This window comes from Hyaena hyaena, unplaced genomic scaffold (assembly GCF_003009895.1).
Source record: "Hyaena hyaena isolate Hyena2069 unplaced genomic scaffold, ASM300989v1 scaffold_15, whole genome shotgun sequence".
NCBI classification, from domain to species: domain Eukaryota; kingdom Metazoa; phylum Chordata; class Mammalia; order Carnivora; family Hyaenidae; genus Hyaena; species Hyaena hyaena.
Genome location: NW_024080647.1, coordinates 6,917,145 through 6,933,204, shown reverse-complemented (window position 1 = coordinate 6,933,204; position 16,060 = coordinate 6,917,145). Strand labels below are relative to the sequence as shown.

The following is a 16,060-nucleotide window of genomic DNA, read 5'->3' as shown; positions in this document are numbered from 1 at the left end:
GATACAAAGTAGCCAATTTCTCACCGCTTGCCTGAACCCCACATGGGCCCTTTGAATTCACCTCATAATTGGTCATTTTCAAAGGATTCTCAAAAGTCATGATTGGGTCCCACCAAAAGTAATGAACACCTCACAGATACTGAATGGTCAAAGCTGTAATTGTAATTGGTGCTTATGTGATGATGCTACATGTACTGTAACACCCCCATCCCTTACTCCTTAAAAACCCTATTCGCTATTGTTCTTGGCTTCACCCTGCTGCTATGACACTGGTAGGTGGGCGAGCCCCCGCTTGAGCTTGTAATAAAGACCCTTTTGTATTTGTGTTGGAGGTCTCTGGGACTCGCAATTCGGGCACAATATCAATATGTTTACAGAGGCAGAAAAGATTTCTGAAAGAGCAAGGTTTCCCAGGGCTCCTACTGGAGAAGGAAGAGGGGGATGGCAGGCATATCTATTCCTGCATGACCTTCACTTCCTTTGCTTTTCGTTTCCTTAGCATTTTTAAAGACTTCACTTTCAAAAGAAACCTGCTTTCTTAAGAAATTCTTCTCCCACCGAGATATCATTACAGAACGTCTGTCTCGTGTGTGTGCACGAATGAGTATATAAACCTATGCCACATCAAAGATGTAAAGCTCTGTATATGAATCTTAGCATTGGGCATGATTCTGAAGGAATAACCGAAAAAAGAGTAATAAACCTTCAACATGGACATAAAAAGCCAGGAGGATAATCAAGGCAGCTTGGGTATAGTTCCTTTTTCTCTCTTCCAGCCACAAGCTAACCTTTTTGCCTTTGAATGTAAAAATGGTCTCCGAAAATAGGACTGGATGCTGTGAATAGAGAAAAGCATCCTTAGTTTTTTTCCTTCACTACCTACAATGGCAAAAGCAGTCATCTAAGAACTAAACTCTCAATACAGCAAGATCATAAATTGAAAAATGAATAAATAGCGTTTATTTTGTCCGAGGTGGCTGTCCGTGTCCGAGCCCCCAGCGCGCCGGGCGCGCCCCGAGGGGACGCTCTGGGGCCCGGGCGGCCTCAGGGCAGCAGCAGGGAGCCCAGCAGCAGCTCGCCCTGGCCCCGCTGGCCGCCCCGCTCCAGGCCGCGACCCCGCGGCTCGGCCTGGACCCGCACGGCCAGGCGGCGCACCTGGTCCTCCGACAGTCCGTCCACGCACAGGTCCTGGTCGAAGGCGGCCTTGCGGCTCCGCGGGACCACGGCGCTGCGCTGCGAGCGCGTCTGGCCCGGCGGCCGCAGGACGAAGCTGACGCGGCAGCCGACGGCGGGCGACGCGGCGGTCCCCGCGGCCGGGCCCTCGGCGCCCAGCAGCCGGACGCGGAGCCGCCCGCTGGCGCGGCTGTACTCGGCGGCCAGGCGCAGGGCGCCCCCGGCGCGGCCCAGGCCCACGGTGCCCTCGGCCTCCAGGCGCTCGGGCCGCGGGCCGGCGCAGGGCAGCGGCGGCGGTGGGGACGCGGACGCGGCCTGGGGCCCGGGCCCCGAGACGGCGCCGCGCTCCTCGTCCTCGTCGCCGTCGCCGCTGGACACGGAGCGGGCGCGGGCCGGGCCTCGGCTCCTCCGGGCCCGCAGCGCGCGGCGCAGCAGCCCTTGCGGCGCGCGCAGGAGGCGGCGGGCGCGGAGCGGCGGGGCGGGCGCGTCCGGGGGCGCGCGGGGGCCCGCGGGGAGCGCGGGGGCGGAGGCGGGAGCTGCGTCCCGGGGCGCGAGCGGGGCGGCGGCGGGGCCCCCGAGGAAGAGCGACTCCTTGCGGCGGGTGTGCGGGCTCTCGAGCAGCGCGCAGAAGCCGTAGGCGGTGAGCGCGCGGGGCAGGTGCGGCAGCGACAGCGCTGCCTGCGAGCGCGGGTCCCAGTCCGTGTGCGCCGCGCCGTCGTCGGCGGCTCTGGGCCACAGGTCCCGCTCGGCTGCGCAGCGCCGGGGCAGAGAGGCGGCCGGAAGCGGGGACTCGGTCGCGCAAGACGCGGACAGTCGCGGCGGGATGCAGAACTCGGGGATGCGGGCCGGCGTGAGCACGTTGGAGAAAGCGGGCTCCGGAGCGGAGGCGCGGAGTTTCCTGAGGAGCCTCATCCTCCGAGGCTGCGGGGGAGAGTGGTGGCAAGAAGCCCTCCTGCGAGAGAGAGAGAAAGAGAAAGAGAGAGAGAGAGAGAGAGAAGCTGCTGAGTGTGGACCGCTATCTGGGGCCCTCCGACAGCTGGCCAATCCAAGCCGAGCTCCCCTGCACCCACAAATCTGCCCGCCTTCCATTCATTAGTACTAAATAAACGAAGAAATAGAAATCAGACCTTTCCTTCTTCTTCAGTCACTCTGGGTCAAGAGTGTCAAGTTCAGTGCCAGCTGCTGCCTCGCGGTCCTGGCTGGGGCGCCAGCTTCAGCACTCTGGCCAGGACAGTGGCGCTCCTGTCTTATACGCGCAGCCTGAGTCCCGCCCAGCTGGCCGCGAGCCCAGCCCCTGGAGCCAGTGGACAGCCCGCCTTCTGAGCCACCCCTGCCCGCCGCCACTGGGGGGCCCTGCAGTGGGTGCTTGGGTGTGACCCTCCAGTAAGTCCTGGGACCTGCATCCACTCTGCGTGCTCGGAGCCCCTTACACAGGCCTGGAAAAGGTTGCAGGTGAGGAGAGGGCGCCTGGTCGCCCTGCCCAGGGAGAACTGGTGGTGGAAAATGCTTGCGGCCTGGATGAGGAAGCAGGAAGTTCCTTTTTGGTAGGAGCTAAATCCTGTCACCCTGCACAGGGACATGCCCCGGGCTCTTCTACTTTACTGCCTCCACGCACCCACCATGTGCAGACCAATATGGTTTCCATGGTATTCGTGTACTTATTACATGTCTCCCTCTGCTGGATGGTGGCCTCCTTAATAGCATAAAGCCGGGCATAGTGAATGCCATAAATACTGGTGAAGGGGGCGAACTTTACAAAACTTCCTGGATGACGTCTCACGGTCATTTTTTGTCACAAAAGATGAGGCCTCTGGCTCATACCCTAAAAATAATACATTATATTTCCAAGGCTATGCCTTTCTCTCTGCTTCAGTGGGGAAGTACCAGTTAGAAAGTCCCTTACAGAAAATCTGTGTTGCCTCATCCCACCCCCTCCCCCAACCTTCATTTTCTAATATGAGAAAACTCGAAGCAGGAAGGGACTTGAGGAAATTCCGTAAAGGTTAAATATAGCTATATAATGGCAGAACCTGGAACTAGCAATTTCCTGTTTATTTGACTCTGTGTGTAATGCTTCCTGGTATCTAAAATGTTCTTTCTCTGCTTATTCTCTCTGTAGGAACTCCTGTTTATTTTCCATAACTGAGCCAGACAGCATCCCCTTCAGGACCCTAAATTTGCCAGCTCCCCCTCTACAGTTCCTCAGCCCTTCCTTATTCCCTCTGTACATATTTTATGTACCACTATTGCTGCATTTAGCATGCTGCTATGGAATTTTTGGTTTACAGGTTTGTCTCCCGTAACAGACTATGAATTTCTTGAGGGCAAGGACTGGGATGACTCAGGAACTTTGGGGAGACCTCTTTTTTTTTTTAATGTTTTATTTATTTCTAGGAGAGAGACAGCGCGAGCAGGGGAGGGTGAGAGAGAGAGGGAGTCACAGACTGAAACAGGCTCCAGGCTCTGAGCTGGCAGTCAGCACAGAGCCCGACGCGGGGCTCGAACCCACGAACCGCGAGATCATGACCCAAGCGAAAGTCGGACGCTCAACCGGCTAAGCCACCCAGGCGCCCCAGGGGAGACCTCTTCTGAAAGTAGGTAAAATAAAATAAAAGTGCTCCCATTAAGAACCTGAGTCTGCCTCCATCCCAGTTGCCCTATACAAGGGACAAACCTAGCTGTCTTATTAATTTTTATCCAATTCCAGCACCTGGAATACAATGCCAGGCAAATAATAAGTGCTCAGTAAATATTTGAGTGAATTATATTGTGTGGAATTGAACCTGATGTACCATCCAGGTCTTATGACTGTCAGGTGCTTTGAACCACATATCACTCTAACTACCTTATTCAGCTTCTCACAAGAAACCAGTGAGGTGGACATTGCTTCTATTTATGAGATGAGAAACTGAGGCTTAGGTTAAGAGACTTGTCTAGGGCCATTGAAACTATGAATCTGACCTTGTTTCCTAAGTCCCAGCTTTTGGCTAATTTCTTTCATCCTTCTCTCTTTCCATTCTTCCTCCATCTCCATTCACTCAGTTCAATAAAATTCACCGAGTCTGTTGTGTGTCAGGCAATGTGTGTCTGTGTGTGTGTGTGTGGTGTGTTGTACTGCACTTTATACCCAGAATGTTAATTCTTAAAGCAAGTCGGTCTACTATTAAGTATGTTCCACTATGCTTGCTTTTCAATAATAAGACCATTATTTCCAAATTCTTAGAGGTAAGGAGAGTAAATATTTCCCCTAGTTAGTAATTAATATTTTCTTTCTTTCTTTTTGAGTTTATTTATTTATTTATTTATTTATTTATTTTTTAAATGCTTTATTTATTTCTAGGAGAGAGAGAGACACAGCGCGAGCAGGGGAGGGTCAGAGAGAGAGGGAGTCACAGACTGAAACAGGCTCTAGGCTCTGAGCTGGCAGTCAGCACAGAGCCCGACGCGGGGCACGAACCCACGAACCGCGAGATCATGACCTAAGCGAAAGTCGGACGCTTAACCGACTAAGCCACCCAGGCGCCCCTGAGTTTATTTAATTTGACAGAGGGGAGAGAGAGAGAGAGAGCGAGAGCGAGCGAGCGCACTTGCAGGGTAGGAGCAGAGAGAAAAAGAGAGAATCCCAAGCAGGCTCTGCAATATTACTGCAGAGGGCCACTCCGGGCTCGAACTCATGAACCGTGAGATCAAGACCTGAGTAGAAATCAAGAGTCAGACCCAGGCGCCCCATGATATTTTCTTTCTTAATTGATCACTGTTCCCCTTTAGAATGTGCTTTTTTGATGGGACAAGCATGAATCATGCAACCAGGAAGTAGTAACCATTCCTGCCGAAGCCAAACTTGCAAGCAGAGTGGTCCCTGGGTCTCTGCCTGGATCATTCCCTCTGATTCTTCAGGCCAGTCTGCAAATTAGTGGGCAAAAGGTCTTCTCTAGAGTAGAACACACCTGTATGTGCCAGCTCATTTCAAATTAGATCTCGGTGAAAACCAATCTTCCAAGGGCTTTTATGACATAAACACACAAATATTCCATCGGTGGGTAAATGCCACCAAAAGCAGGATATGGGATTTGAGGAATTATGCTGCTAGTACTTTCATATTAATAGGACAACATAAGCATGGCTGGAAATCCAGGCTCTATCTAGAGGATTTTCCAAAACCATTAGTTTTCCATGAATCAATATTCTACAGAAGAGAAAGCAAGATACAGGGAAATTAAATTACTTACCCAAGATACACTCCAGTCATTCGTTCATTTAAGCCCATAGCTGCAGGCTGTATCCATAGTTAGAGGTCTGACTTTCTTCTTGATTATGAAATCAACACTGGGAAAAAGTGAAAAACAATTTTCAGTGGAAACTCTGATTACTCCTGTTGTTTCATTATTTTGTGCCTTTTGACCACGTCAGGTCCACCATCAACTTGTATTCAAAGTTTTGAAATTGTTATTTCAAAGAAACCATCCCAATGATAATATTCATGTTTACTTAACCTTCATTATATACTGGGTCTTATTTAATCCCTAAACAATCCTCTAAGAAAGTTAAGGATGCAGAAACTATGGCTCACAGAGGATAAGCAACTCACCCAGGGGCTCACAGCCAGTAAAAGCGGGGATGGGAGAAAAACCCATATCCACCTGGTTCATTATCCTGTGTGCTTATAACCACTTCCCTAGAGTGCCATTTCTTCTGAATCCATCACCTTTTCGTAAGTAAAAGAGAAAGAGATCTTTGTTCCCAGGCCTTGGGTTAAACTACACACCTTATTGTTTACACCAGCGCCTAACAGATTAACACACGCAATTGTTACAAGCAGGAAATCACTGGTTTTGCACAGCAGTTCTCTACCATTTGGAAACAGAATCCTTATTCTCCCAGGAAGTCTATTCATTCTCTTTATTTATACCATACTTGGTTCCAAAATGGGATTTGAGGTGATTTACATAACAAAGACCCAGGGAATTTAGGGGCTAGAGCCTGACTTGGTAAAAGCGGAAAAGGCATGCATTATCTGTGTAAAGAATCCTGAATGAGGTCCCAGTTGACACATTCCCAATACCCATACCCCTAGAATGGGATGGACATGATGCAAAGGCAGTGAAAGAAAGCTGCAGCGCGAAGGCTTGGGGTAGTGAGAAATCCTACAGGACCCGCATGGTCCACTAGCCTTGGAAAACCAGTGAAGAACCAGTCTGAATGTCCAGTGGTGTGGGAATGGCCTTGTCTCCTTTACAGAAAAAAATACAGTCATGGAAAACCATCATCAAGAAGACTGTAGCAACACAGAAGCATGTTTCTGTTGGAGCATTTGAAGAAATTAACAATATGCAAAATTATACATCCCTTAACATCTCAGTTGGATAAAGATGTGGTTTCAAAGCCCAAAACTAAATGGGAATATAAAACATTGGCCCAATTTCTTTCTTGTGGGCATTGAAGTTTTTATCAATTTACGGTCCATTGAAAGTTAGTTTGAGGAAGCCTACATGCACAGATAAAATGAAAGAAATAAGTACTGATAAAATCTGATAACATTTTGGATACAATCAGAAATGAAGTTATAATGGAAAATATGTAGTGAAGGCTTCTTTGTAGCTGTCACAGTGTTAGAGCAGAAGCCCAGGATCTGGCATCCTAAGAGCTAACTTTGACCTCTAGCCCTGAAATTTACTTATCTGTGTCCTTGAGCAAGTCATTGCACCTCCGATATGACTTGTTTTTATCTATTAAATGGGAAAGATGAACATTCTTTCCTGAAGACAGAATGGGAACTCGCATGTGAAAGTATTTTGTAAGTCATAAAGCTATTCAATGCAAGCTTCCTGTTTCCTGTTCTTTTCATATTCTGCACCCTGCATCCACCTGCCTTCAAGATTCCTGGGACTCTGTTCAAACATCACATCCTCCTGAAAGCCCTCTATGCCTGCCCAGGTTTGGTCAAAGGCCCCTTTTCTGTGATCTTCCTTTAGAGTGAAGAGAAGGCATGGCAGCAAATTTTTGGAAGTCTCTCAAACTTGATTTCACAATCCCACTCTGCCACGTTCTTTCCATTTTTTTAAATGTTTATTTATTTTTGAGAGAGAGAAAGAGTAGGGTAGGGGCAGAGAGAGAGAGGGGACAGAAGATCCCAAGTGGGCTCTTTGCTCACAACAGTGGAGCTCAAACTCACGAACCGTGAGATCATGACCCGAGCTGAAGTCGGATGCTTAAGTGACTGAGCCACCCAGGCGCCCCCCCCCCCCCCCCCCCCCCCCCCCCCCCCCCCCCCCCCCCCGCCACCTTGTACAGGCGTGGCCTTGGCCAAGTTAGTAAAATCCTCTGAGTCCACTCTAATCTGTTAATCTTATTTTACCTCCATTTTGTGAGGATTAGAGAGAGAACATAGAGCACAAAGGACATAATAGGGCTCAGTAAATTTTGGTTATTATTACCGAAACAATTTCCTTGGATTAAGTTTAAATGTTCAAAATTGCTTAGTTTGCTAAAACATATTAAGTCTATATTTACATTTGAAACCTTTTGAAGATGGCTAATGAAAAACATATGGAACAACTTAAACAAAAACGAATTCCTTGTCCACATTGAGATAATTGCAGAATATTAATATTATCACAGTTAAATGTTTATCAAGCTAACAAATGAAAACCAAGGTTAGTTCTATCAATTTCCTTATCAGTTTCCTTTTTTTTTTTTTTTCCCCTGAGGAGGAGTGCCCAGATTCTTCCTATTATTTGCTTCTCCCTCCAGGTAACTGTCTAATTTCTGGTTACCTTTTTTTTTTTTTTTTAATTTTTTTTTTTTTAATATTTTTATTTATTTCTAGGAGAGAAAGAGACAGCGTGAGCAGGGGAGGGTCAGAGAGAGAGGGAGTCACAGACTGAAACAGGCTCCAGGCTCTGAGCTGGCAGTCAGCACAGAGCCCGACGCGGGGCTCGAACCCACGAACCGCGAGATCATGACCTAAGCGAAAGTCGGACGCTTAACCGACTAAGCCACCCAGGCGCCCTTCTGGTTACCTTTTAAGAACGTTCAGCTCTTTGGGCTTTCTCCTCTCATGTCAGAGATTAGTCCTGTTTATGTACACATTATATATTCCGTGCACAGAACATTTCTAGTCATTTTTACAAATAGCATACTTGTTGAATCCTCAAAATCACATCAATCCAATATTCATTTTACAGGTAAGGACACTGAGACTCAGCACTTCGAGATACTAGCACTTGGCTGACTGATTACTCAAACCCTGTTCTTGACCCCATAGTTTATGATCTTTTTCCAAAACAATGTTTTCAGTTGCTTGTGGCCCAAGGTGTTTATAAAATATACTGGAAAACTTGTTTCTTAGCTAAAGCAGCTTGGACATGAAGTATCATGAGAAGTGAGAAGTAACCCAAAATTTTTCAGCAAATTTGCATGTATCTCCTTCTGGCTACTCTCTGCTTTTGCCCACCTTTGAAATGCTGTTATTCCCAGAGTTTTTTCTGCAGTCCCACTTCTGACTTATCCCCAGGGATTCAGTCTGATCTCTTTGTGCACGCCTCTCGGGGCTGCCTGGTCAGTGCCCCACACCTCCAATCAGCCTGCCCTACCCCCTCCTCCCAGGAGCTAAGAAACAAACCTGATCACATCACTTGGTGACTTTAAGCCTTCTGTGGTGCCTCATTGCCTTTAGATAAAGCCCAACTCCTTTGCCTGGAGTACAAGAGTCCTCAGGATCTGGCCTCTCCCTCCCACTATATTCGGCCTCATCTCCAGCTATTCCCACTGTGCCTGTGACTTCAGTCCTATACTCTCTGTTCCCTGAAAACACATATTCACTCACCTCCAGTCTCTGTTTATGCTATTCTCTCTATCTGATGAGCCCAGCTGCCATCTGCCTTCTTAAGTTCTCTTCATTATTTAAGACTCAGTTCAGGGGTGGCTCAGTCAGTTGAACATCTGACTCTTCTTGACTTTGGCTAAGGTGATGAGGTCAAGCCCTGTGTCGGGCTCCGCACTGGGCATGGAGCATGCTTGGGAGTCTCTCTCTCCCTCTCTCCTTGCCCCTCCCCCACTTGTGCCTGTGGGCACTCCCTCTCTCTTTCTCAAAATGAATAAACGCTTTAAAAAGAAAAAAAAAAAGACTCACTTCAGGCATCAGCTCTACCTGAAAACCTTCCCTGACCTCCCCAGGTTGAGCTGTGCCCTCTGCTATGATAGCATATGATATTCAAAATGTTTGTCTGTTTTTCCCACAGATCACTTTGAAGGAGACGTTGCGTTTCACCTCCATACCCCAGAAATCACGCATAGGGCTGGCATATTGGTAGCCAAATGTTTGCTGAAATTAGTCACAGTCTTGCACTGCTATTTAACTGGGTGTTTTTTCTAAGTGCTCATGTATCTTGTCTTTAAGATCTTTAACAGATTTTTAAGTTCATTTGAGGTTAAGAATCATTTTTTTTAGATCTGTCCCTTTCCTCCTTTTGAGAATTTACCTTGATTGTTCCTATTTTTGCCTAAAAAGGAGCCAGGTGAGAAACTAGTATTAACTTTTTAGTTCCACTGTCAGGGAATTAGTGTATTCTTTCCTATGGTGCTTGTCTTAGTACAACTGTTATTGCTTAATTCGAGTTATGTTCATTGTCACTGACGTCATTTGAGTTTCCTTAGGTCAAATAAATAGTCTTTCAAACTTTCAACCATGTGGGTGCGTTTACATTATGAAAGTGATTTATTATGGTAACTCATATTAAATCAAGTAGTTGAGATGACTTATTAAATGGATGAACATAGTGGTTAACATGTAGCAGCTTGTACCTTTCTCACGGGCTGTCTAGAAAACTAACTGTTCTGGTCCTTTTCAGACTTTTTTTTAAAAAGGTAATCTCCACATCTTACAACCCCAAGATCAAGAGTTGCGTGCTCCACCAACTCTGCCAGCTAGGTGCCCCAAACTGTTCCAGTATTTCTTTTCTTTTTTAATGTTTATTTTGGGGAGAGAGGGGGAGCCAGTGTGTGAGTGGGGGAGGGGCAGAGAGAGAGGGAGACACAGAATCTGAAGCAGGCTCCAGGCTCTGAGCTGTCAGCACAGAGCCTGATGCAGGTTCTAACTCACAGATCCTCAGATCATGACCTGAGCCCAAGTTGGATGCTCCAACTACTGAGCCACCCAAGCCCCCCTCTGGTCTTGATTCCCAGCCAACTGCTTCATTCTAGTTGGTCATTAACTTATGTCTTTCCTCTATGAGTAGTAACCAAATTTTTAAGTATTCCATTTCCCTTTCTATTACTAACTACTACAAGGTTGACCAAAAGCGACGTTCCTGGTAAAGACTTTTTTTTTGTTTGGCTCTCCACAATATCTAAACCCCATTCACATTTTCAATTCTTCCTTTCTAGTTTTTTTTAAAAAATTATGTGACATTTATTTTATGCAAAAGCCCCTCCAGCCATAACACAGGGAACACTTGTTTATCTATCAGCCAGCTTAAGAAATAAGCTATTTTCAAAATAGTTGAAGCTTCCTATAATCCTTCTCAACCACCTTCTCTTCTCTGTCCCAGAGCTAAGTATTATCCTGAATTTGCAGCTCATTGTTCTTCTTTTCCTCTTTTTCAAAATATTAGTTTTACGCCATTTGTATGTATCCCTAAAAATCATTGTTTATTTTCTGTTTTTGAACTTTATAAAAATGGTAGGACTAGAGATATTCTTCTGCAGTTGGCTTATCTTTATTCTACATTGTGGTCTTCTGTTTGTAACATCTGTTTACATAAACATATATATGTATAGCTCTCATTCATTTCCCCACCAGAGAAAATCTCATTGTGTAAACATACTTTATTCTCCTACTGATGAACCTTTGGATTGTTTCCAGTGTTTCTAGTGCTGGTATAATTGTATTCGTGTCTTCTGAGTCACCTGTGCCCAGAGTAGAATAGCTGGTAAGAGGCTATTTGTATCTTCAGTTTTAATGCAAAATCACATTTCTCTTCAGCAGTAGATAATATTTTCTGCTGTTCCACAGCCTCCACTACTTTCGTTATTAATCAGCTTTTAAAATAGTGAATATGGTGAGTGTTGTGGGCTAAGCTGTGTCCTCCCAAAATTCACACGTGAAGTCCTAAGCCTCAGTGGCTCAGAATGTGACCAATTTTGAGTTAGAGTCTTTAAAGAGGTATTTATGGTTAAATTAAGTCATGAAGGTGGGCCCTAATCCTATAGGACTGGCGTCCTTATAAGAAGAGGAGACTAGGACACAAGCCTGCACAGAGGAGGACCATGTGAAGACGTAGGGAGAAGGGGCACCTGGGTGGCTCATTCGGTTAAGCTTCCGACTTCAGCTCAGGTCATGATCTCACCGTTCATGGGTTCGAGCCCCGCATCAGGCTCTGTGCTGACAGCTGGGAGCCTGGAGTCTGCTTCAGATTCTGTGTCTCCCTCTCTCTCTGCCCCTCCCCTGCTCAGTCTCTCTCTGTCTCCATCTCTCTCTCAAAAATAAATAAACATTAAAAAAAAGAAAAAAAAAGAAAAGACATAGGGAGAATATGGCTGTCTGCAAGCCCAGAAGAAAGGCCCTGCGGGAAAAAAAAGTCGATGCTGCCACCACCTGGGTGTTGGATTTCTAGCCGCCAGAACTGTGCAGAGATAAAGCTCTGTCACCATATTTTACACATGAAGCTAATATTGCACTGTATGTTAACTAACTGGAATTCTAATAAGTAGTTTAAAAAAGTGAAAGAGGGTTGCCTGGGTGACTCAGTCATCTGACTTTAGTTCAGGTCATGATCTCATGGTCTGTGGGTTAGAGCCTTGTGTCTGGCTTTGTGCTGAAGGCTCAGAGCCTGAAGCCTGCTTCAGACTCTGTCTCTCTCTCTCTCTCTCTCTCTCTCTCTGCCCCTCTCCTGCTCACGCTCTATCTCTTTCTCTCTCAAAAATGAATAAACATTAAAAAAATTTTTTTAAAAGAAAAAGAAATCTCTATTGTTTAAGCCATCTAGTCTGTGGTACTTTGTTATAGCAGCCCTAACAAACTAATACAAGGTAAAAATCAGTTTTAATTTGTATTTCTTTTGTTTACAATTGAGATTGAGCAAATTTCCATTTGTTAATTAGCCATTCGGGTTCTTCTATAAACTTATTTTTGAAGTCTTTCATTTTTTATATTTTTATTTTGTTGTTTCCTTCATACACACACACACACACACACACACACATGTTGGACACTTCTTCTTGGTCATTTTTAAATGCTGTAAATATTATGACTGTGTGACTGCTTCTCATTCTTTTATGATGTCTTTTGGGAAATAGGAGTTTATAAATTTTAATGTTTATTTATTTTTTAAATTTTTTATTTTTTAAATAGTTTATTGTCAAACTGGTTTCCATATAACACCCAGTGCTCATCCCCACAAGCGCCCTCCTCCATGTATTTATTTACTTTTTGAGAGAGAACAGGGGTAGGACAGAGAGGGAGGGAGAGAGAAATCCCAAGCAGGCTCCATGCTGTCAGCGCAGAGCTCGACATGGGGATCAAACTCACAGACTGTGAGATCATGCCCTGAGCCAAAATCAGGAGTCAGGTGCCTAACCGACTGAACTACCCAGTCGCCCCAGTAGTTTTACATTTTTAATGTCATCGGATGTATCAATTTTTTCCTTTGTGATTTTGCTCAAGAAATAATTCCTTGCCCCTAGGTCATAAAGATATTTTTCTTTATTTTCTTCTGGTGTTTTAAAAGTTTTGCATATTCGTATTTTGGCTGTGAATTCACCAATGGGCAGAATTTTTAGTCAGCATTCCCTAAAGGTAAGGAGGGTGTCCTTAAGAGATGGTACGCTCCTTTGCTTTGAGTGTGTTCAAATAGCCTGGACAATCATGAGGCAGAGATCTTACAAGTTGGATTCCACGATCATGTAGATGTATAAACCATATCATCTGTCTGGTCATGGATCTGAGTACAACTCCCTGAAAATAATGAACATTTTACATATTATCCCAAATTCCTGGGTTAGGCTATCTTGGCTACACTTCACCTACTGGCTCTTATTTGAAAGCCACAACCTACTCTACCAAGTTGCTTAAGGTTGTGGACGACTCAGCAAATGCAATAAATGGACGGACTTTGGTAACTGTTAAGAATCAGATGAAAGCAACCTCTGGTCCTCTTGGCTTGCAGCAGGCCTCTGCTCTGATTTCCTGATGGACTAAATGATGCTCATTTTGGTTTTTCTTATTAGTCACGGCCTGTCTGGGTCCGTCTCCACCCAGACAGGTGGCTCTGTGAGCCCAGGCAGCTTTCTTCATTTACGTAAGCCTCAGTTTTGTCATCTATAGAGTGAGGTTAACAATTGTAATTATATCCTAGGGTTATGCTGATTAGTAATCCCTGTAAAGCCATTATAAGACATTGTGTGCCATCTACTCAGTAACTCATCTCTTTTAGGGTAGTAGTCATAGTAGTAGTAGTAGTAAAGGGAACAGTTGTTTTTTGTTACTATCCTTATTGTTACTATATCAGGTCAAAATTTCCAGACCCAGATGAGAACTCAGAAAGCAACAAAATGAGGAGGAAAGACATCGCCTTTTGGTGGGCACCTACTCTGGCCCAAGCCCTTTGCAAAAAGTCCCTTATCGGATCCTTCATCAATCTTGCAGGCTTACAATTACCTAGCTTTTAAAGGTAAATTCTGGCTGACAGAGTTTCTGTAACTCCTCCTCAGATTACTTGGTCTGTAACCACAGAGCTAGGATCTAAATGCTATTATCTGATACATGAGCCTAAAGTCTGCTTGTAGTGTCACCATTGCCTTCAGAAGTTACCTGAGGCTCCAACAAATTGGTGGAGCTGTCTCCAAAGCCCAGTCTGCGGCCCTTCCTAGTTCTGAGAAGTCAGTGTGGAGCTTCCTCAGAGTTTCTTCATGACTTTGCACCATGTTCTGACAGCCTGTAAAGGGGTCCAGAGCTGGGACGACAACACTCACCTGCACCTGAGGACGCTTAGGGCTTCAGGCCTGTCTCTACCGTGTGCCAGCTGACCTGTGGGTAAGCCGCTTAGGCCAGATTTTGTTTTCTCCACATGAAACAGGACACTCAGTGATACCAGGTAATCTTCAAATTCCTTTCTTGGGCTTCATTCTCAGAATCCAAAAACTCTACAGAGCAGCCACAGAGGGTCCTACAAGGAAGCCCCTCCTGGGCCTCAGCCAAATCCAGCCAGTGACTTCTCACTTCTCCAGCTACTCTGTTAGCTTTCCTTCAGCCTCACTAAACTAGAAATGGCCCTCTCAGCTCCTAAATCATGTCCACGTGTACAACTATTTATTAGAGCTCCAACAATACTTCTCCCCAGAAGATATAAATAGATGCTCTCTCTAAGCAGTTAGAGGGCAGATTGTGACTGCAAGACAGAATACCAGAACAATCTAGTTAAGTTTTGTGATAATGGCTACAATTTGTGTCCTAAGGCTGTTTCCTATTATTGACTACTGTTAGTTTCCTAGGGTAATGAAGTACCCCAAGTCAGGGGGCTCACAACAGAAACTAATAATAGTCTTATGACCTTGAAGGCTACCAGTCTAACATGAAGGTGTCAGCAGAGCCACACTCTCTCTGAAACCTGTAATGGAGACTCCCTGCTTGCCACTTCCTAAATTCTGACCCTTGGAGGTCCTTGTCTTGCTTGCAGCTGCCTCGTCATCACACAGCGCTCTCCTCTCCTGAGTCTGCGTCTCTGTGTCTCTCTTCGTCTTAATAAACACACCAATCCTATTGGATAAAGGGCCCACTCTATTCTGGTAGGACCCCGTCTCAACTCCTTACGTCTACACACGTCTTGTTTCCAAATAGAGTCACGTTCTGAGACACAAGATCTTCAACGCATCAGCTGAACGTGTAACAGTGGCTAAATTGTGCTTTGTCCCATCCGTCTGCCAGCAATGGATTCCCAACCCAATGGAATAGAGGGCAAGGGGCTGGGGGGAAATTTCAGAACCTAAAGCAGAGAAAAAGGTAGGAGTCCTCTTAAGAATTGAGCCACCTATTCCCGGCACAGGACTCAGAGGTCACTTCTGCACCTCTGGCCCTGGAGTAGAGAATTTACAACCGTTTCCTCTCCTGGGGAAATATGAAAGTGAGCCAGCTCAGCTAGGGCTTGGTCACTTTCCTGAGGCTGCTCCAGACTGGCTGACAGCCAACAGTCATTGCTTAAGGAATAAAATCCCCTCATCACGAATAAGGAAACTTCTGGATAACATCTTGAATTTCAAGAGAGGAAATAGGTTGTAAAAGTATTTTTCCTCCTTCATAATGAGAAGGGCACACAGGGGGCCACACAGGGGGCTGCGGACCCATGTCCGTACTGAGAGGGGCACCAAGGTTTCTGCGGTCAGCACAGGGTGAGGGGGCCAGGGGAAGAATGGCCTGTCCAGGAGAAGCCTGCCCCTGCAGGGACCCACCCACCTCCCCCCAAACCGTGTCGCAGACCTGGGACTCCCACATAGCGGAGAAAGAGTCATGGGAAATGACAAACACAGGACACTTCTTACTGACTTCCTCACGTGAGAGCTCTAAGCAGGACTGGATTTGAACGGAAAAGAAAATGTTAGGTATCTAGCGACGTAAGTATTGTGGAGATGTCTGTAACTATTACCATGAGACCTAACATGACTTAACTTGTGTTGTCTCTGTAAGACATACTATACACGTAAACTCTGTCAGGCCCAAAGTGTACATTTTGTTTTAGTGCCTGCCACACACAGATTGGGTTCCCTGGGGAGCAGCCCCAAGCTGGCGCTGTACGTGGGGGAAGGTCACTGGAAGGTAGTGGGGGAGGTACACCTATGGTGGAGAAGAAAAGAAAGCAGAATGGGGAAGAGGGAGCAGAGCGGCTGTGCAGCCCAC

General features: G+C 46.1%; 1 protein-coding gene across 3 annotated transcripts in view; it reads right to left on the bottom strand.

Moving 5' to 3' along the window:
• Positions 1-963: 963 nt before the first annotated feature.
• LOC120221343 (C2 calcium-dependent domain-containing protein 4A-like) overlaps positions 964-16,060 on the bottom strand; it is a 33,670-nt gene continuing 18,573 nt past the window's right edge. For 2 of the 3 annotated variants that reach the window (XM_039218702.1, XM_039218697.1), the window contains exons 3-4: positions 5,403-5,499; positions 964-2,125 (exon numbers count right to left, since the gene is read on the bottom strand). In XM_039218702.1, coding sequence (XP_039074633.1) covers positions 1,045-2,125; positions 5,403-5,440 — 1,119 coding nt within the window. In that variant the 5' untranslated portion in view covers positions 5,441-5,499 and the 3' untranslated portion in view covers positions 964-1,044. Of the gene's footprint in view, positions 2,126-2,300; positions 2,381-5,402; positions 5,500-16,060 lie in introns of those variants that run through there. The other variant, XM_039218711.1, reaches the window with a different exon arrangement.